Source organism: Phyllostomus hastatus, unplaced genomic scaffold (genome assembly GCF_019186645.2).
Source record: "Phyllostomus hastatus isolate PE091 unplaced genomic scaffold, TTU_PhHast_1.1 phas_scaffold_182, whole genome shotgun sequence".
NCBI lineage: Eukaryota > Metazoa > Chordata > Mammalia > Chiroptera > Phyllostomidae > Phyllostomus > Phyllostomus hastatus.
The window spans coordinates 16688186-16711086 of NW_025334013.1; the positions used below are offsets into that span (position 1 = coordinate 16688186).

The 22901-nt window shown below is 41.4% G+C and overlaps 1 protein-coding gene and 1 pseudogene across 2 annotated transcripts in view; both read left to right on the forward strand.

The window, feature by feature from the left end:
- The window catches only part of ARID1A (AT-rich interaction domain 1A), a 68036-nt gene that overhangs the window by 12440 nt on the left and 32695 nt on the right, over positions 1–22901 (forward strand). For both annotated transcript variants that reach the window (XM_045858455.1, XM_045858456.1), the window contains exons 2-4: positions 12919–13131; positions 15242–15694; positions 16783–16899. In XM_045858455.1, coding sequence (XP_045714411.1) covers positions 12919–13131; positions 15242–15694; positions 16783–16899 — 783 coding nt within the window. The remainder of the gene's footprint in view (positions 1–12918; positions 13132–15241; positions 15695–16782; positions 16900–22901) is intronic.
- LOC123831635 lies at positions 13253–13921 on the forward strand (annotated as a pseudogene).

Sequence of the window (22901 nt, forward strand, 5' to 3'; positions counted from 1 at the left end):
CATCTTCCTGCAAATCAAAAGGTCACAGGTTCAATTGCCGGTCAGGCAACATGCCTGAGTTGTAGGTATGGACCCCAAGATGGGATGCATGCTGGAAGCAACCGATCAATGTTTCTCTTCCTCTCTTTCTCCCCCCCTTCCCCTCCCTCTAGAATCAATAAAAGAAAAAAAATAAATTAAAAAAGGATTGTGCCTGGCATAGAAATGGAAGTTACAGAAATGGTTTGGTAATAAACATTAACAATGCAAAGACTAAGTGGAGAACCGGTGTTCTAGTTCATCTGGGTTTTCTGAAAACCTAATGTGGTTTTGGTATCCATCCCATTAAAAACAAATTTCCTAGTACCAGGCCGCTTTTCCCTCCTGCCTGAGAAATAAAGCTGTGATCACTGTGACCTGGCTATGATGAAGACAGAGGCTTCCAGGAGGCAGTATGCTGACAATTTGATTTGTGATTTGGTACTTGTATGAACAGACAGATACTCCAGTAGGGAGTCTTACGTTCTGTGTGTGTTTGTGTGTTTTAAACTCACTTATCGTCCCTCTGACTTTAGCTTTATTTTCCCTGTTCCTATTTTTTACGTTTTCATTCTCTCCTTTGATGTCTCTGTTAGTAGAATGCAAAGCACATGGATACCTCAATAACTTTACCACACCAGTGCTAGTAAGATGTCTCATTTCAGGGCTATAGATACATTTTTAACCACTTTTAGATCAGCATCATTCAGTGAAGATTCCTGGTATCTGCTTACCTTGGTTGGAATGGCCTGGCTAACTAGTGGCAGAAAGTGCCTTTGTCTAACTAATAAACAGAAGTTTTTGATGATCTCTACCTCTTCTCTTTTCCTGTTTTGTCTTTGGTCTGGAAACCATTCCTTACCGCCCCCACCCCACCCTGTTTTGGAGGTTCTGTTGGAGGTTCACATTTGTAACTCTCTTGTTTTTCTTGCTAGTCTGTGATTTAAATCTGCTTTCCTAGCGCAGCTTTGACTTGGCTTCTTTAAAACCCCTACGTAAAGCCTCAAGTGACCAATATGTGGTCTCATTATGGTATTTTAGGTTAAAATGAAATGAGAATGAGATAGCTGGGCTCACCCACCCAGACACATTCACCAAAGGGAAATTCTGTGTGCCTTGCATAAGACAGTCTCAAGAGAGTATGAGTTTAAAACAGACGTGGGGGTCGGAGGGGGGTAGGGATACATTTCACTGGATTTCCATAGGTTAACATGCCGAATCCATCCCAATTTAATTGTACTGGCCAGAGACAGAGATAGCAAATTAAGTGGAGAGACCAATAAGCTTCAGGAAAGACAGCTGTCAGCTTTGGTCTGGAACCATGTGTTTCTGGTATAAATAATGAAGCCAGGGTCTCCTGTAAACATTTGTGTGGACAATGGAATAGAGGAGATTGGTACCAATGTACTACTTTCAGAGCTTTGAAAAGAACTGGAAAATTTTAGGACTCTGGCTTTTCATTTAGGGTATTGCTGACGTTAAAAAAGCCTGCGGATTTGGGGACACCTATAATCTTAATAAGGTTGGCTGTACCCTGGACCATTCTTTAACTTACGTAATTGGGCCTATTACGATTCAGAGTGGACTTAGGGGGACCAGGTAAAAGATTGGCATTTTTGGAAAGTGGTCCAAAGCAGCCCTAGGAATTAGTGAGATAACAGTGGCATTGCTGCAGCTTCTCAGTGTCTTTATCAAAAGACAAGACGATTAGATTGATAACAATCAAAGTGTGATAAATGGAATCCCTGACTGCATGTAAATCAAGTTCCTACAGCTCAGTGATGTGTCACAGATAACCTTTTTTAGTATAGAAAGAAAAAAAAAAAACCAAGCAGGATGTAGAATTGTGCACTCAGAGGAATTTAGGATCTTTTTATATAACCCCTGCAAGACATGTCCAAGTTTGGAGTTATAGGTAAAATAAAGGGAGTGGGGGGAATGAGAGCTTTTTAAAGAGAAAACAAATGAGACAGTTCTGTGGCTTAGGAGCAATTTTTGCCTAGCCTTTTTTGTTTGTTTTTGAGCAGTATCTACAAAGCAGTTTAATAGAGAAGAGAGAGGAGTATTTTAGAAACTAGGTTAGAAGAACTAGGTATGATTTAGAAGTATTGTCTTATTGAAAAGTTGGTAGCATACCCTCCTGGGTGAAGCTCTGTTAGGTTACATGACCCTTGCCTCTACATGTATTCCTTAAGTATACCATGTCATTTAATCATAAATGACAAGTAAGCAGGGCATAAATGTCACTAAAAACTGCCTCACTGGGTTGGGCTTGTGGTCCATCCACACTAAGGTCCTTTTCCTGGTTGAAGCACCAAAGGATGGTTTGTGGGAGGAAGTACCGTTTTCTGGTGTCAACCCATACCACTTCATGTGGTAACAAGGTCTGTACATTATTAAGTTTTTGATTATTGAGCATTTACTAGATACAGTACATAAACCTGTCTTTCTTGCATACCATCAAGATTTCCTAGACTTAGGCCATATTACCCATTTCTCAAGAATTTCCAGGATGAGAACTTGCTAAAAGCTCACTTAATTGCCAAGTCCTTTTGCTGAAATGTCGTCTGATATAAAACATGCTATACTTCGGAGTTAACAGTGTAAGAAATCTTAAAGTAAAACTTTTTTTTTAAAAAATCTGTAATTTCCTATCTGCCATATGCCAGTTGCTTACAGTAATGCAGTAAATACTTATTGAGCTTCAACAGTGTATCAGGCACTGTGTTGTGAACATAGGCCTCATAATTCCTGTCTCCCAACAAAGTACTTTCTAGTAGGGAAAGATGTCAATAAATAATCATAAATAACTATATAATTATAATTGTAATAAATGCTCTGAAGAAGTACCACCTTCAATAAATTATCTTCTAACTATTTTCTTAAAGTTGTTGACCTGCTAGGTTCTTGGGATGGTTACTGGTCAATTCTTTCCCTTAACTGCTCCAGGGTCAAATATTACAGGAAATTCTCCATCTGGGATTGGTCTTGAGTCCATTAACCTCTAGTGAGCTCTAATGGGCTAGAGTACATTGTTTCTTAGCGAGGCTCTTGTTTGTGTGAGGATGCATTGCGGGACATTTGGCATCCTGCTCCCAGGTAATAAATGCCAGTAGTACCATCGAGTCGCTGTGATAACCAAAGGAGGCTCCTTCATACATTATTTCCAAACATTCTCAGGGATTAGTATTGCCCTGGTTGAAAACTATTGGGCTTTACTCTCAGGATTCTTAGAAGGAGCTATTCAACAACTTCCTTTGGGAGAACAGATTGAAAGTAGGTGGAGCTCAGAAATTAGACTGGTCAACCCTTTTGGTGTCTTAACTTGTGTATTCTTGTTTTTGTTTTTAATTGATTTTTAATTATTATTTTTATTGTTTAGTTACAGTTGTCCCACCTTTCCCCATTCCCTTGCTCTCCCCTACCCCGCCCTCCACGCTCCCACAGTGTTCTTGTTTTTTAAGGAGGTATTTGAAACTACTTTTCTGCTGTTGAAGGTGGAGAGAGGGAAGTGTCTGTTATAAACTGGTACTGTAAAAACTACTTCACGTACTTATTATTGGAACTGCCTCATATCTTTGTTAGACAGTTTCTAAATCCCCATTTTACAGATGGTTCTGGTGCCAAGGGATGAAGTGACTTGCTCAAAGAGGTGTTAAAGCTTGTGCTTTCTCTTTTTTAAAAGCATAACCTTAGCTTACTTGATTGCTAGTTAACCTGTAGTTTACCACTCAGGGTTTCTGGTCTTGAGGGACCAGATCTTAACTGTTGTGGTTTCTGAATTTTATTGCTAGAAATTTGGGACTGTGTAGATGATAATAGCTGACATTTTGGGTGCTGGAAGATAAAGCAGTCAAACACACAGACACATATGTACCTTTTTGGGACTTTATTTTACACTAGGATATCGATACTAAATAAGATAAATAAGTAAACCATATAATATCTAGTGATACATGCTCAGGAGAAAAAGTTTTATCAGGGACCAAGTATAAGAAGCGGGCAGGATTGAAACTTTAGATGGGTTCAGCAGGGGATGCCAAGTTGAACTGCCATGTTGAAATTTCATATGAAAGAGTGAGCTATGCTATGCTACAAGCTGGGAGAAAGAAGTGTTGCAGGTGGAAAGATCAGTGAATACAAAGGTGCTGAGGCTAGAGCATGTCCAGATGGATTAAGAAAATAGTGTTTTGTTTTATTTTATTGTATGAACTCACTCATTTAGCCCTGAAGATGCTACTGCTATTATTACAGTTCTGTTGATGTAGAAACTGAGGGACAGAGAAGTTGAAGGCATTGCTCGTGCAGAGCTCTTCACCATTGCCGAAGGACTGGCCATGTAGAAACAAAACATTTTCTCAGCTTGAAGGAGGTTAGGACTTGCAAGGCCTCTAGAATTACATTTTCTCTTCCACAGTCCCTTTTCTTTTCCTACTTTTAAAGTAGGAAAGTTTGTTTTACACATAATTCCTTACTTCCCAGAGCTTATATTCTAGTCTAGGATACAGACAGTGACCACGATAAAAAAGTAAAGCATATAGTATGTTAGTAATATGTGCTTTGGTGAACAAAGTAATTAGGGACTGGCTATAGGAATTTAGGAAAGTTTGACTTTGAGAATACTGTTTTTTTGAGAAGTTGGGAATCTGAGGTCCATTCCTGGTTTTTCTCTTGGCCATGCACTGCCCTCTTCAGACAGATCATTGTTTGCATTGGAGTTCTAGAGTCACTCTGTGCTGGAGATGGGAGGGGCTTTGGAGGGAAGGCCATGTAACCCAAATGTTCTCAGACTGGACAGGAGAATTTGCCTGAGATTCCTGGCCCCATCCTAGGACTGCTGATTCAGAATCTGGAGGTCCGGGTTCAGTTGTGTAGCTGAGAAAGTTAAGGTAAAACCTGGTTAGTGCCTTGATTGCCTCCCCAAGGGAGTTGGTCAGAAAACTAGGATTGGAACTCTCAGGTGTTCTCTCAGTCTAGTACTCTTTTCACCGTGATGTACTGTTGCCTTACTCTTGAGATTAGAAAGTTGGCTAGAGTGTTGTCCTGATATGCCAAGGTTGCACCATTTGATACCGGTCAGGGCATACACAAGAAGCAACCAATGAATGAATACATAAAGAAGTGGAACAACAAATTGATGTCTCTCTCTTCCTCCCTCATCCCCCTTTCTCCCCCCCTTTAAAATCAATAAATGAAAAAATTTTTTTGAAAGTTGTAAAGAAGAGGATGTTTATGATAAATGGTATTTTGGTTCCTGTTTAATCATCATTCTTGGGACCTTACTGTTTTTTATAACCCTGGGTTTTAAGCAGTATATAAAGAATTCTTTCTTGGATTGTGTGATTTCCTTAGTCTTTTGTAATTTGTTGGAATTTGGGAGACATTGGTTAGCTAAGTCTGGTCTTCAAAAAAAGTTATCTTTATCATTTTGGGGAGAGCACTTTTGTTTTGGAAGAGGAGAAGGACTTTCTCATTTGTTGAGGAATTCATTGTTTTGGTGCTCTAGCAGCTTTATTTGAAGGATTCTTTTTGGAACCAAAGAAAAAAATAAAAGAAATACTAGCCACCTGGTTGTGGTTTTCTCGTATGCTTCTTTTGGGTGGACAGCTGTGAGGTGGTTATTACATTTGGCTCTCATAATCTGAGTTTTGCTAGATGATTCAATGGCTCTTCCCCCTTTGGTTTCTCTTTTCTACCTTTGGTGAGTTTTCTCAGATCTGGTCTGGAAGGCTAGAGCAGAGTAGCCTCTGAGCCTGGGAGAGAGCCAGGCTTCTTGTTTTGTTCTTATCACTTGAGAGACAGTCAGGCTTGGAAGGTCCCCAGTTTGATGTCTGGTTGCAGCCCCTCCTAAGGAGTTTGGTCAGGCTGGTGCTGTGGGCAATGTCTTTAAAATTGGCTTAGTCTATAAAGGGGAATATGCTCTGCTCTTGTAGGATAATTTCTGTAAGCAGAATGGGGTAGCTAGGACTTTTCACTGACTTTGGATTTTTTATTTATATTCAAATTGAATGCTAATGAATTTCGGAAGCTGCTTTTTTTGGGGGGGGGGTAGTCTGTCTCTTTGGTGTGGTAGTTGCAAGCTAGTTGTTGATAATTTCTTTCTCACCATAGGCAGAACTGGAATGAACTAGAACTAAAATGAAAGAATTGTTTTCCATCTCTTATGAAGTAGAAAACTGAAGTGTGATTCTCCCGTTAGGGGAATCATAAAGATCATATATAAGGATCATAATCTGAGTGGGTTTGATTTCCTGGGTCAGGTGTTGTCATATCTATTGAAAGACTATTTTAATATCATCAATTCAGGAAATCTTTTTTTTTTTAAGATTTTATTTCCAGAGAGAGGGAGAAAAAAGGGAAACAGCAATGTGTGGTTGCCTCTCGTGCGCCCCCCACTGGGGACTTGCCCACAACCCAGGCATGTGACCTGACTGGGAATCAAACTGGCGACCCTTTGGTTCACAAGCCAGCACTGAATCCACTGAGCCACACCAGCCAGGGCTAACTTCAGGAAATCTTTAATAATGTCTCTAGTGAAGCCAAATAGGAGGTAAGGAACCTTTTACTATCCTAGGTGGGGAGACATGACTGTTTAAATAAACAGAAAACAAAAGTAATAGAGTCTTATTATTTTAGGAGGCTGGGTCTGGGGATAGAACTAAACAAGTGGGCTTCTGGGCAGTTTCTCCTCAGTTGGGGTATGAGTCCTTGACCAGTCTTCAAAGTCATGAAATAGTAGAGGAGTGAGAAAAGACAGGACAAGGGGGCACTGGCTACAGATTTCTGGGGGGAGGGGAGTACAATGAAAATTATTTACACTGGTCAACTTACGGATACGAGGGTACAAAGGGTGGTTGGAAGTCTGCTCTGTACATCCTAAGATTTGAGTGGAGCCACGTGGAGCTAGCGCCTTAGTTGGGTGAGGCCTTAATTTTTATATTTGTCCCTGCTTGGAATGCTCCTCAGCAGAGGAGGGCCCAATAAGGGAACTGGATCAACAGCTGCCGCCTGTCCCTGTAATCACAGGAAGCTGAGGCCGGGTGCCTTTGTATGGGAGCTCCACAGCCAGACAATAGTTTGTGCTGGCGGGGGCCATGTGGCGAGTCACGTGACCCGGGGCTGTTTTCTGCCGGGGTCCTTTACCCATCTGTTCTCTCGGCTCTTTCTGGGTTATCAGGCGCCAGTCCAAGTCCTCCTAGGCAGCCAGCTTCATGGCCAGAGATTACGAACACTAACCTTCCTGGCAGGGGCGGTGTGGCTTCGCATTTATGCAGATTAGCCATGTGTTTCTCACTTCCAGCCGTTCCACAGGAAAAGCCTTTTCCTGTGTTTGGCTCTCAGTGGGCGGTTCCCAGCTTACTGTACTGGGACTCGGCTAGCAGCAGGCGTGCACGAGAGGGATCACAGTACACTGGCCCCCTCCCATTCCACCTCCAGTGCTACGTCACCACAACACAACCACTCGTGCTCTCATACTGTTGGTGTCATTCATTCGGTGCCAAGATTGCTTTAAAAAATTCCCTTGGCCCCAGTTCAAACAGGAGTACAGCTGGGATGTGTTAGATTTTAGGCAGTCTGCCCTCAATTTGAGATGAGTTATAAATAGCAGTGCCGACTTCCTTAACTACCGCTCTCTGAGGTAAAATGCAGGTTAATTACTGTGGGAATCAATTAGGGGGGTTCTTTCGATTAAAGAGCCAGGGATGCTTTTTTTAATTGTTATTATTAAAAGTCATACAACAAATCTGGCCAGGAATAAATTGAAAGCACAAGGAGTAAGAAGGAATATGTAATTGTCCAAAATCCAAGATAGGGCTCTCTAATCAAGATTAAGTTTATACTGGCCCTAGCTAGTTGGCATTTAGGGTGACAGAACAAATGGTAGTCAGGACTTCTGATGGACGGACACCTTTTGGCAGCCCTGGCCCATTCCTCTCTTTCTTCTCTACAGCATTTTTGCCAGTCCAAATCAGACTCCTTAGGGTTGCTGCCTGGTCTCTTACTTTCTGCATCTTCGGATTGGGACTGGGGCCTGGAACTCTCCTCAGTTGGACTTTTATTTCAAGAAAATCATGAAGTTTCACTTTCCCTGATGCACTGCTACATGGTGTGGTGCATTTTGGTGAACAGTAGCTTTTTGCTTGAATAAATTCCTAGCCCTATCTTCTTGGTTCTCGATCAGTCGTGTCAGAGATTAGAGAATTTGAAGTCTAATCTGTTATATCTCTGCACCTCCTGAGGGTCATTATGGCTTTCCTTGGTGCAATAAGAAGTTGTAAGAGATTCCATTAGCTCACTGGTCTGGAGGGGCTTGTATTTCCATTTGCTTGGAACAGGGGAACTCTCTTTGCAAGTGGTTAGTCTGCAAGCTGTTTGTTCTGAATATATTCAGAGGGACTGGCCTGCTAGGCATCCTTGCCTTTGATGCCCCTGAACTGCATCTTTTGATGAATTTCATTTGGCAGCCAGTTTGTAACACAGCCAGTGATCTGGAAAGAGATAAGTGGTGAATGGAGGTGAGTGGGGGGTTCTTATGGCTCTTTTCCTCTTTTTTATTTTTATTTTTTATGAATGCAGAAGGGTATATAACAGGGGGTCTGACTTCCCTGATCAAGGGGGTAGCATTTTTCTCTCAATTATGTGTCTTTATGGCAGAGCCTTTGCTTTTGAAGTGTAATCACAGTAATCTACGCCTGTGGTTTCCCATTGAAAGGATTTCCTCTCTGTCTTTCCCAGAGAGGAATCTCTTGCTCACAGTGCAGCCAGGGTTTGGTGTTTCCCATCCATTGCCTTTTCCTTGGTCCCTGCAGAGTGCTGATACTGGCTTTTCTATCTTGCACGTAGTCGGGATTTTTTTAGTCTAAAATGAGTACTTTCAGATAAACTGATTAGTGAAAATTTAGGGCCCCGTCTCTTTTGAGAGATTGGAAGATGGCATTTCATCTGTAACTGCAAATCACAAATCTTTCATAGTAGTTTCAAATGTCAGAAGTGCGCGTTAGGTCCCTGACCACCTCCCCTTCTGATATGAGCAGGTATTTAACTTTGACATGAGAACAGAGTAATCTGATTGTTAGAGCTGAATATATTTTTGTTTGCTAAATTGCATATTCTGTTGATTATAACCCTTTGGTGAAGGCAAGGGGTCAGAAATCTGATGTCCAGGAAAGGGAAGTGTCTTTTTTGCCCCCCAAGAAGAGAGATGAAAACATCGATTTGTTGTTCCACTTACTGATGCATTCATTGGTTGTATGTGCACTGACTGAAGATTGAACCCACGACCTTGGGGTATCTGAATGATGCTATAAACCAACGGAGCTACCCTGCCAGGGCCAAAGGGAAATGTTTTAATTTTGTTTTTAGAATAAGAATTTCTTTGAGTTGTGTTTATTTTTTGGTCTGCAAAGATTTCCTAAAGTTGATAGAAGAATCCCTGAACTCTTTATTAACTAGCCCCCATGTAATTAGCTGTCCCCCAAGGGGAGTACAGTTCTCCTGCTGTGAGAGAAGAAAGGTAATGTGCCTTGACTCTTTTGTTTCTAAGCAGGCTGTTGGGGGTATCTATAGAGTTTGAAGACGCTCTTGTATAAAATGGCACATACGATTCTTCTCAAAAGTGTGCTTGTTCACCTTTGGCTGATTATCCCACCGTCCCTTCTTTCAGTGCTATTCACTTTTTTCCCCTGCCCTCAAAGTCATACCCTGATTTAGGGTGTGCCCCTGGCCCTGTGGCTAGATGGTTTGATGTGGGCTTTCTCTCCATATTATCCCCTACCCTCTTGCAGTAGGGCAGCATAGCACATTGAAGTTACTGAGCCCTAGCTCTGCATTTGGGGTCTTTGAAAATAAAAGACTTGATCTCTGGCTTCCCAGAACTTATTCTTGAGAGATTCAATCAGTTAGCTGGACAACTAAGTGATAAACCTTATGCTTCTGACTGAATTTGCAATAGGACATTTGTAAATGTGAGAGATCAGAGTGTGCTGAAGAAGTATGAAGTGGCTTCATGTCAAAGCATTGGGTGTTTGCTAGTGGAAGCCATTGTGGACAGGAGGGTAGGGGAGGAAGGTACCATTGCATAGAGCTGGGTATGTTCCGTGTGTTGGGGACTTGTGTGAGACTGGGAAAAACGTGTAGAGTTGGGGCACGCTGTGGAGGGCTTTAGAGTCAGGCAGAAGCATACTATTTATCATTAATAATAGCTACTGTTTATTGGACATTTAAATACCAAGCATTGTGTGAAATGTGCTTTGTGCATTTTAGATAAAAAACTGATATGTTTTTCATCTAGGATTTGAACCCATGTCTATCGACTTACTACACTTTGCTCTTCCTTTGCAATGCTGACAGAATGTAGTTGGTAGGATAGTCTATCTGTAGGAAGTTTGGAGCTGTTGTTGAGCAAGAAGAGATGAAAATTATGAGAGCATTGCTCTAGAACTGTGTGGTCCAGTATGATAGCCACTAGCTACATGTGGTTATTTGAATCTAATTAAAAGCAAATAAAAATAATTCAGTTTCTCAGTTGCACTAGCTATATTTCAAGTACTTAATAATCATGCATCATGGAAAAGTTTATTGTTTCTCTAGATCACTGGTTCTCAGCTAGTATACAATCATCCAAGGATCTTAAAGGGTGGGGGGAGCCCAAGCCCTTCCAGACCCAGTAAATTGGAATGTCTAGGGAGAGACCCAGTCATTTGTGAAGCTTCACAGAAAATTCTCATCTGTAGCCCTGGTAAATAGCTTCTGTTCTAGAAACTATGGTAACCATGGTAACGACTGTCCCTCAAGTGTTGTGGGGAGATCTGGACTGACAGAGATACCCAGAGTGGTCTTGTTTCTCTTTGGTAAATGTTGTCTCTTCACCTGGGGCCACATGGACAGCAGTTGTAGTCGGGATGAGATGAAGATCTCCTCATTATGCGTGGCATGATGTGGCCATGTAAGCCCCTGTGCTCTTTATAGAAGAGAGTGGTGATGTTTTGGCTCCAGGTGTATCTGGGGAAGAGCACATGCTATTCATTACTTAGCAGTCCAGTCATAGTTAAATCTGAACTTCCTTAACACTCCCAAAAGAACTCATGTAGCTCCAAAATTACGATTGGGAATATTATTGGAGCTTCTGCTACAGCGGCAGAACTTGGCAAAAGTTGTTTTAGTTATGTTGGAAATAGCACTTTAATATTGACATTTAGTAATGATTTGGGACAGGTTGTACTATGACTGTAGTTTAGATGAGGGTACTCCTATCATCACTGTTACCGTTTTAGCTGAGATTTCAGCTGCAGCCTGAGAAAACTTCGCTTCTGCTTCTTCCTCGTGATATTTAGAACAATAGTCCCTGTGGCTTTTTGTCTTACCTGTTTTCCTCATGACAGCTTGACTTCCTCTATCACAAAACATTTAGCTAGTACTCTGCCCCACCCCCACCCCCAGACATGTACAGAGAGCCAGTTGTTTGAATGCCCCCCTTTTTTGGAAGGATTTTTATTTTTAAGGTCTTACACCCTTAAATGATTTATTAATTATAAAATAACAGAGCTAGAAGGGACCCTACATATAATCTAGACCTGTGAGTCTTAAAGTGTGGTCCCTGGACCAGCAGCATCAACATCATCAGGGAACTGTTACAAATGCATATCCTAGGCCCAACATGAAGCTACAAAATTAGAGACTCTGGAGGTGGGTCCCAGCCATCTCTGGTTTAAGAAGCCCTCCAGGTGCTTACGATGCATGCTAAAGTTTGAGAACCACTGAACTCCTTGAGAGTTAATGATATTCAAGGCCGGAGCATTAATATCTATTCCCCACCCCTGATTTAAGATTCAGTTTTCAAGTTTTATGTTAGGTCCAGGCTTACTCACCAACCTGGATGTATCTGTTTGTAAGGTGCTTAGGGAAACTCCTCCCTCCCTGCCACACCACTAGTAGATATAGTTAGGCATTTCTGGCAGGGAAAAGTGTTCTGGGGGCTCTGTCCTATATAGCTCTAGTAGGAAGAGGTTAATGTCAAAAACTCAATGAGCTGATTGAACCTGTTGCCCCACAAAGAGCTGAAAGGAAACTATGTTTGTAGCCGAATACCTATGAGTTGAACTTTTGAGCTTTCATTATTGGTACTATGCTGTACCTCTATATCTTGTTCTTTGAAGAGACAAAAATTCTATCCTCCTTATACCCTTAAACTCTTTAATATTAAAGGAGATGAACTTTTCAGGTGAGATGCACAAGGCTGTAAAGTCAAAGTCGCATTTCCCTTAACAGTTGTAACTTTGCACGTTACCTACCCATTTGGAAGAAAGCATAAATTTAAGTGCTTGTGCCAAAGTGCAAACAAGCTATAGGTAGTCAAGGAAAAAAGATTTCACTGTTTAAAGAATAGAAACACTTAGATACATGTATATTTGAATTCCCACAGTGTTTTGAAGCATCAGTTTTGGTGTTGAACAAGATCATGGCAGTATAGCAGCATCATTCTGTCCCAACTGCGGGGCCTTTGTTCTGATTTTTAATACCATAGAGTATCTGTGTTTGTTGCTCCATACTTGGTTTGTCCTTTGGATTTCAAATAATACCACAAAGTAGTATGTAGCTTATAAGATGTTATCATATGGTGGTGGTATTTTCATTTTACATGTGATAAATCAAGGTTCTACGGAAGGGTTAATGGGTTTGTACTGTTACTTTTTCATAGTAACTGTTCTTCTATGTGGCATACAGACCTATATGTTTGGGTTTGTGTTCATATTGGCCAGAGGCCATGAAAGTTCCACATTAATGAAATTTCATAGTGACTGTTTTTCTATGGGGTTTATAGACCTGTATATTTGGGTTTGTGTTCATGTTGGCCAGAGGCCATGAAAACTCCAGGTTAATGAAATGTTCTTTATTTTGTAGCCATCCAGTCCAATGGATCAGATGGGCAAGATGAGACCTCAGCCATATGGTGGAACTAACCCATACTCGCAACAACAGGGACCTCCGTCAGGACCGCAGCAAGGGCATGGGTACCCAGGGCAGCCATATGGGTCCCAGACCCCACAGCGGTACCCGATGAGCATGCAGAGCCGGGCGCAGAGTACCATGGGCGGCCTCTCGTATGCACAGCAGGTAGATGGTGACTCCTATTACCTTAATCCTTAATCTGTCCACGATCTAGTCTAGAGCAGTAGAAACAGAACATGTCTTTGGCCTTTTGGCTGGAACTGCCATCTTCCAGTAATTTCACCAAAATGATAACACCAAGGGAAAGAGGAGAGACATCCCCCTCCCCCATATGTTCTCTAGGCCTTTTAGAAAATATGGAGTTGCTCCTTTGGCCACATAAGTGGGAATCTACAAGAAAGGTGATATTCTAGACATCAAAGAAATGGGCACTGTTCAAAAAGGAGTGCCTCACAAATGTTACCATATTTAAACTGGAAGAGCCCCAGACGTGTCCAACTGCAGCCCGCATGCGGCCCAGGATAGCTATGAATGAGGCCCAACACAAAATCGTAAATTATTCACGGACCTTTTTTTTTTTGCTCATCAGTTTTCATTAGTGTTTGTGTGTTTAATCTGTGGCCCAAGACAACACTTCTATCAGTGTGGCAAAAGGTTGGACACCCCTGGACAGGGTCACCCAGCATGCAGTAGGCATGGTTTTAAACAAACAAGGGCAAGATTCCTGCCAAAAGAATAAATGTATGTATTGAGTATATTAAGCACTCTTAAGAGCCAAGATACCTTACTGAAATGTGTGAAGAAAAATGATCAGAAAAAGAAGGAAGCCAAAGAGAAAGATACCTAGGTTCAACTGAAGCACCATTCTGCTCCACCCAGAGAAGCACACTTGGTGAGAACCAATGGAAAGGAGCCTGAATGGCTAGAGCCCATTCCTTATGAATTCATGGTTTAATAAGTGTAAAATAAAAATAAAAGACTGCTCTGTACTGTTAAAAAAAAAGAAGAAGAAGAACATGTCTTTGGTTTCTAAACCTCTTGAAAGGATCATAGGCCAACTGGCTGTTACTTACAGTGTGCTGCTTACAAGGCTGACGTTGAAGGCACCATCCCATGTGTGCTGGAAGGAAAACTGCTCCCCGGCCACAGGCTGTACATATCTTTCTTTTTCTTTGACCTGGCATGCTTGTACTCACTAAATGGTGATCTCTGAATGAGGTGGGAAGAAAGAAAGGCAGTTGCTGAACACCTTATCCATTGCTACCATGAAAAACTGCTCATAACATGTGCCCTGGGGATGGAAGAAGCCCTTTATGTTTCTTCAGCGTATAGCTGTATGGTTCACAATGAATGTTTAGGAGGGACTGGGGGGATGGGAAGGGAGGAAGAAACAAAAGGGAAGGTTGAACAGTAAGGATTCTAACAGTGCTGTTATAAATGTTAAGATTTCTCTCATCTCCTTTTGTCTGGTCACCCACACCACTATTTTTTATTTTTATTTTTGTTTTGACAGCTTTTTCTACCCTTTATATTTTAGTGAAATTTATAGTGAAAATGGCGAGGGACAGAATATACGATCTAACTTTACTCCTAAAACTTTAAAGCAAAGTATGCCTTTAAATGTAAAAATATGGGGTATTGACACTTTTATTATCATTGGGAGTTTTTTGTTTTTGTTTTTTTGGTGGGTTGGTGGTTGTGGTTTTTTGTTGTTTTTTTACTTGTTTGTTTGTTTGTTTTTTGTATTCCCAGTATCTAGAATAGTGCCTGGTAGAACTAAACAAGTAGACTCTCAAATGTTTTTTGACGGAAGATTAAATGAAAAAGAGAACCAGAGTAGCTTAGTGATTTGCACACTGTCTGGATTACTAAACCCTAGGTTTTCAGTCGCTGAGCCAGGCTGCTGTGACTATTCATTGTGGCTAGGATACAGATTCCCAGTGCTTATAAAAACCATCTAGGCCAGGATAAGAAGAGTAGGCTCTATGGTGAAAACAACTGTTCTTGCACTCTTGTAAATGGCCCAAATATTAAATAGTGTAAATTTTCAGTGGGTGGATGCAGTCCACTCTTAAACAAACCAACTAGTAATCCAGCTTGGCCATCTTTCCTGGTTTAGTTTAAATAGGGATGGTAGAAAAACCCTGGGCCATCTAAGTGTGAGGCTTGGCTTGCCTGCTTTCTATGCCCATTTGCATAGCTTCTGAGAGAATATCTCACCTTTCTTCATTCAGGAGAGTCAATGCTAAAAACATATCCCTTCCTTTTCCTACAGATTCCTCCTTATGGACAACAAGGTCCCGGCGCATATGGTCAGCAGGGCCAGACTCCGTATTACAACCAGCAAAGTCCTCACCCCCAGCAGCAGCAGCCACCCTACTCCCAGCAGCCGCCATCTCAGACCCCTCATGCCCAACCTTCATATCAGCAGCAGCCACAGTCTCAGCCACCACAGCTCCAGTCTGCTCAGCCTCCATATTCCCAGCAGCCAACTCAGCCTCCACATCAGCAGTCTCCAACTCCATACCCCTCCCAACAGTCTACAACCCAGCAGCATCCCCAGAGCCAGCCTCCCTACTCACAGCCACAGGCACAGTCTCCCTACCAGCAGCAGCAACCTCAGCAGCCAGCTTCCTCAACGCTCTCCCAGCAGGCTGCATACCCTCAGCCCCAGTCTCAGCAGTCACAGCAAACTGCCTATTCCCAGCAGCGCTTCCCTCCACCACAGGTAAGATGCCCGTTTCTTGGGCTTCTTTATGTGTGACCACAGACAGTGTGGGGTTAGTGTCATAAGAACTTTGCCATACAAATTGGTTCTCTAAAGTGCACTTAATAACCAGTTAAACTTTGGATAAACATGCTAATACGATTGATTGAACTAATAAAGGCATAACCTTGTTAACTGCATAAAAACCTGTACCTCTCCTTGCTGATGAAGAAATGGGGCAATGGAAAGTTGCATAAACAGAGAAATTGAAGATAGTGGGACTAATCAGTCCCACTGTCACTTGTTTTTGTTTTTTAACTAACATTTAGAACTTGAGCCTCCGGGTAAGTTTGGTCTTTTAGTAAAACACTAACTTTGGGAGGTTGTACATTTGTTCCAACTGCTATTCCATTCTGCTGTTGCTCAAAAGATTTTGGATCCCTCCATATGCAATTGCCATCAGAGATGATGGCACATTCTTTAGAATATTCTCAGTTATGGCAAATCCTTTTACTTTTTGAGGATAGATTTGGTTTTTAGAAATAGCTAAAATTCATTCATAGCCATGTCTGTGAACAAGGTAGATGATCGAGCCTAAAAATAACAATTTGGACTTTATTCTTTGAAGAGTAAAAAGAGGAGAAATGACTGAATGATGATAGGTCCACTAAATAATTTTGTACATTGGTGGCATTGTTGGAAAAATATCTCATTCCAAGGTGATGACTTTGAAGGAAGTAGTAGTCAGTTTAATGCAGAAGTTCCTAGTATAAGATTCTTTGTTTTTTAATAAATTGGCCTCATTCCTTGCTAGATTTAACTTGTAGTTAGCCATACTTTAGAATTTAATCCCAAAGAACACCTCTGTCTGGTTGACAATAAATGGTCAATAGTGCCATCAGAAAAACTCTTACATCCACTGTTGACATTCTCGTCTAGAGAGCCACTTTGTATTTTTCTTCCTTCAGATGGCATCGTGTGTACAGTTGGGCAGTCTCTCACATCCAGTTTCCCCTGTGTGATAGTCCCGTAGCCCTTTCACGACGAAACAAGCTTGCCCAGTTTGTCAATGCCAGGCCTTCACAACTTTTGTTTTTCTCTTGTCTTAGGAGTTATCTCAAGATTCATTTGGGTCTCAGGCATCCTCAACCCCCTCAATGACCTCCAGTAAGGGAGGGCAAGAAGATATGAACCTGAGTCTTCAGTCAAGACCCTCGAGCTTGCCTGTGAGTATGCCTGCCACCCTCTCTAAAAGATGATAGGGGGCAGAGAGAAAAGCAAAGAAAACCAATTTCTGGTTGGATATTTTGGTTACCTTAAGCTAAATGAACAGTGAGGTGTTTCTTGAATTCAGGTGTAAAATTCTGAATAGGAATTTTTGGATTGACCTTATAGAGTGTCTGTTTTGATTCTCTGACCAGGGTATAGGTTTGTGATCTGTTTAGAAGTTTGTTTTTGTTTTGAAATCTTGACCTTTTAGGCATAGACCTTGTAAAAGACAGAGAAGATAGAGCTGTTGGAAGCACTCTTTGCTCCCCATTAAAGTTTAGAGAAGTCTCGATTTTGGGCGGGGGGGTGTTTCCTTACTTTTGAGGGCTTAATTTTTAGGTTTTTGTCTTAGCGTTTAGCTAAGAGGTAGGTTTTGGGGTACATTCAGCATGGATTGTCACATCGAGCCTGGGCAGAATAAAAGCAGTTTTTCTGGTTGGTATTTTGTATGAATAGGTGCTTTTGTCTAGTGGAATGCTTGGTGTCCAAATGCTTGATTAGTGTTTATGGAATGGACTGGTTATATCCTGAGAAGGGCAGTGTAGTCTGCTGGTTAAGAGCTTGGGCTCTGAAGCCAGAGTTCCTGGATTTGCATTTTGACTCTGCCACTAACTCTATAGCTTTGGGCAAGTCACTTAACCTGTTCATGCCTTAGCTTTCACATCTGTGAAGTGAATGTAAAAGTACCCAGTCCAAGCCCTGGCCGGGTAGTTCACTTGGTTAGAGCATCATCCCAATACACCAAGGTTGTGGGTTTGATACCTGGTCAAGGCACATACAAGAAACAACTACTGAGTGCATAAGTAAGTGGAGCAACAAAGGGATGTTTTTCTTTCTTCCTTCCTCTCTCTCTAAAATCAATTAAAAAAACAAAAAACTTATTAAAAATGATAAAAGTATCCAGTTCATGGGGTGGTTATTAACATTAAAAAGGTTAATATAGCCCTGGCTGCTATTGCTTAGTGGTTTTGTGAGTGCCATCCTGCAAACCAAGGGGTTGCTAGTTTGATTCCCAGTCAGGGCACATGCCTGGGTTACAGGACAGGTCCCCAGTTGTGGGCATGCTAGAGGCAACCAGTTGATGTATCGTTCACACATCAATGTTTCTCTCTCTCTCTTTCTCCCTCCCTTCCCCTTTCTCTAAAGATGGATAAATAAAATCTTTTTTTTTTTTTTTTTTAAGGTTAATGTAGAGTGCCGATACATTCCATAAAAGTCAGCTGTTGTCATTCAAGAGGGCATAGGGATTGTACTTGATACCTGAAAGGCAGTTTGCACCAATCATTTGATAATAGGCTGGTTCTGGGAACATTTACCCTTAGTCTTAGTTCTGCTACTACATGTGAGCAAGTCACTGAGATTCTGAAAATTAATCTCAGGAATGAAATGAGCTGCTCTGAAATCTAGTAAGACAGTAAGTAGCAAATGCTTCCGTTACAAATCCTGTTTTCAGTTAGGAAGTGGAAATTCAGCCACACATGCCCAGACAAGAGTCTTTTGAAATTTTGATTCTACTTAGAATTGAAGCCTATTTCTTTGGTTATTTTGACTTGGGAAGAAATGGTTTCAGGATCTTTAAGGAATAGGTAGGAGTCAGGAACACTCTTTATCTTGACACCTTCCCTGGCTTCCCCTGAACATCTCTGAGCCATAACCTTAGTAGGACAATATCTCTGGAGTCCCTCAGCACCTGTCATTCTGGCTTGTGAGGTCAGGATGAAGAGCCACTGTCAGATTGTACTTTTAAGACTGTTGACTTTCTCAACTGAGGATTTGAGAAGGAAGTGTCTGAATAAGGCAATCTCTCTTTGTTCCTTTCTCATTAATGTCTGTTGCAATTCTTTTCTGCATTCTGAACTTCACTGGAATGTGCTTTTTAGCCTGATTTAATCAGACATGTGTAACCACTCCCTCATCATCTATGGTCTGTGGCTAAATCTGGGTGAGATGCTACTGTGGCAAAAACCCAAATTGGTGGATTCTGCCATTGCTGTAAATTGCTTCCCACCAGAAAGTTTCTGCTTGCTCCTAGTGACCTTTTAAACAGAACTGTAGTTGGTATCAATTTTTAGTGCTGGAAAGCCTAGCATACAAACACATTGCATGTCTTCTAAGGGTTATCATTGAGACCAAGAGCTTCTGATTTGACCTACTGAAGGGAAGGTGCTGGCCAGCTTTGTGGGCCCAAGGGAAGGTTGTTCCTGGGCAGCCAATCACAAAAAACATTCCCAAATTCAGGCTTCTATAGATTCATCCAAATGGGTCATTTGCTCTGTGTTAGAAGCTCCATGTGGGAGGTGAGCTGGCTGGGTTTATTGGCATCTTGTTTGTTGAATTGCTTTTTATTCCTCTGCTACTTGGACCAAGAAACAAAAGGTAGTTTTTCTTTTAAATTTTGGTTTGATGCCAGATTTGCCTAGCCAGGCTGGGAAACAGTCACATCTGAAGAAAGGAGAAGTCGGAATTCCCTACAAAGGGCTCTCTTGCCTTTCTTAAGCAGCTGTGTTAAGTGATCCTGAAGGTTTGCCAGTGTATTCCTTTACTCAGACACCTGTTTGTGTTTGGCTCTAGAGAAAATTTTTGCTAGGCTGACTGGAGGGCAGCTCCTCCAGTTCCACATCATCCTCTTTACTTATTCACCATGCTTAGCCCTAAAGGCAATATGATTGTGACCCTTGATTTAAAGATTCAGTGTGGTTTCTGATCCTGATTATTACAAAAATTAGATTTTTGAGGAGTTTTTGTGCAGTTATTAATGCCAAACCATTTAACTGTTACTATCCTGATTATATTATCTATTTAAAGCCTCTCAATTATTTGTTCTTTTTTCTTTTTTAAGATTTTATTATTTTTTTTTAGTGAGAGGGGAAGGAAGGGGGGTAGAGGGAGAGAGAGAGAGAAACATCCATGTGTGAGAGAAACGTCTATTGGTTGCCTCTGGCATGTGCTCTGACAGGCAACTGAAGCAGCAACCTTTTGCTTTGAGGGATGACACTCTACCAACTGAGCCATGCTGGCCAGGGCAAAAACCTCAATTATTTTTCATTAATTGTAGAGTAAAATCCCAAATTGTTAATATTACCTAGGCTGTACCTCCCGCTCTCCCTTCCCTACCTCCCCGCTTTCTGATTCTGTAGGCCTGCTGTGAGGCCTGAGAATTTGCATTTCTAACATTCTTTGATGGTGCTGATGCTGCTCCTCCAGAGATAACACTTTGAGAGCCTCTACTGTGTCCTCTTTTGCTCCCTGCCTTGCTCTTAGCTTTCTTTCAGTTTTTATAAGGCCCTGTGCTTTTTTCTGCTTCCAGACCTTTCTTTGTACACACTCTTTACCTAATACACTTTTTCTTCTAACTCCTCCAGTTCATATTACAGACAACATCTTCAAGATCATTTCGTCAGAAAACTCCTTTCTGATTAAGCTTCAAAACAACTTGAATAATTTCTATGATGCCTTCACTAACTAAAGGCAGTGTTTTTTTTAAACCCGCAATATTTAAGACAAAAAAGAATAAAGGATAATTCAGTGCCTAGGTTCTCATCTGTTGAAGCTAAACCTTGTTGACACAGGTAAAATCACATATGTATAACACTCTGGGATTACTTCCACATACTTGTACACAAAGAAGCACCATCTTGTATATGAGGTTTCTTTGCTGCATGTTTCCAAGAGCATTTTGTTGATAACTCTGTTTACTTGGGTCTCTTCCACTAGATGGTAAGCTCCTGGAAGGCAAGAACTGTGTTATTGACTTCTGTGCCCCCAACATCTATCACATGACTTCCAAGACTGGTGGTTCTCTACTGTGGCTGCATGTTAGAATTACCTGGGGAGTGAATGATTTTTAAAATTAATGGCCAAGGTTCACAGAGTTCTGATTTGTTTGATTTGGGATGGGGCTTGGGCTTTGGTATGGTTACAAGCTCTCCTGAGTGGTTCTGATTTGTAGCCCCACTAGTCCAAACCATGTTGGATTCCTTTGCTGTGTGCTTCTTGTTAGTACTTATCTCAATATTAATTTCAGCAACTTATTTAATGCAAACTCGGTGAGGGGTGACTCAGTCTGTCTCGCTCATTGCCATCATAATATCTGGCAAATAGTAGGTTCCAACTTACTGAACAAAGGAAACTGAACAAGTATCCATTACATTGCTCATTCAGAAAGTGTATGTCTGACAGAGGACAGCTTGACCATATGTGTTCACTGCTAGGGCAAGGCAGGTATCACAGACTGTTATGGGATGACCCAAACTCCATTTCAGAGAATGGATTAATTTATTTATGACTCCTGACAGTGGCTTAGGAAGAATTAAGAGTTAGATTTGCTTCTTCTTCTTCTTCTTTTTTTTTTTTTTTTTTTTTTTTAATTTATTGACTGGGGACAGAGGGAGAAACATTTGTTCGTTGTTCTACTTATTTATGCATTCTTTTGTTGCTTCTTGTATGTGCCCTAAACCAGAGATCAAACCCACAACCTTGGTGTATCTGGACAGTGCTTTAACCAACTGAGTTTACTCAGCCAGGGCTAGGGTTTGTCATTTACCTTGTAAAATAGCTACCACTTCACCTTATGTTAAAGAGATAGGTGATCAAATCTCCAGGTGTTTCTTTTTGGGGGGACAAAATCTGGAAGGGACTCTGGAAATCAGTGTCTGACTTTTGATTATAGTCATTTTTGGAGAATGACTTGGAGTTGCCTATTTAAAAGCTCCTGTTTAGCCCCGGCTGGTCTGGCTCAGTGGATTAAGAGTGGGCCTGCAAATCAAAAGGTGGTCGGTTCAATTCCCAGTTAGGGCACATCCCTGGGTTGCGGGTAAGGTCCCCTTGCAGGTGTTTGAGGGGCAACCGATCCATCTTTGAATTGCACATTGATGTTTCTCTCCCTTTCTTTCTTCCTCCCTCCCCCTTTCTCTAAAAGTAAATAAAATCTTAATAAAATAAAATAAAATAAAAGCACCCTGGCTGGTGTGGCTTAGTGCCATTGAGTGCTACTGGCCTGTGAACCAACGGGTTGCAGGTTTGATTCCCAGTCAGGGCACATACCTGGGTTGTGGGCCTGGTCCCCAACTGGGGGTGTGTAAGAGGCAACCAATCGATGTTTCTCTCCCTCTCTTTCTCCCTTCCTTCCCCTCTCTCTAAAAAAAAAAGTAAATAAACAAAAATTTTTTCAAAAAACAATTAATTAATTAAAAGCTTCTATTTTAAGAGGCTCATCCAAATGTATGTGACTTCTCTAGAATAATGAATGCTTCCCAGATTTTTTCCACTGAGGCACATTTGTAAATTTACATTTTTAGTCTTGAGTATCTGGGATAGGTTTTCCATTTAGTGATGGAAAATTGATATAGGATTGAAAGCCTTGATCTGGAAAGGTTAGCTAGATTAGTGCTTCTCAAACTTTAACATGCATTAAGAGTTATCTGGAGATAAATTAAAACACAGATTATTGACCTCTCTACAGAAAGATTTTTGATTCAGTAGGTGTAGGGTGAGACCCAATAATTTGCATTTCTAGTAAGTTCCAGGTGGTGCTAAAGTTGCACATACCATACTTGAATAACAATGAGTTTAGGTAGTCCTTTGAAAGGGGAAGGAAAAAATTACTAGACTAGGAAGCCTTTGATAACTTGAATAATGTAACTTACACTGTAGTTTGACTATTGATCATCTGGTGGGAAGGCTGTCACTTTACAATGGTGGGGGGGGGGAGATTTGAGAGAAGGGCTTACCTGTAGCTGTGGCCTCAGTAGAGTTTATTCCTGGGTTAGGACAGCCCTTGCACTGCCAGCACCACCCTGGGAGCGCTCCATTCTGGCACACATAACTGAATTCCTTCCATAAGTTGGTCACCAAATCCTAGTTTACCTCAGAAATGGCTTTTGAATCTGGATTCCCCTCTCCTTCCTTACTGCCTAGGCCCCTGTTATTCCTTACTTGGTGTCTTGCCACAGCCTCCTGA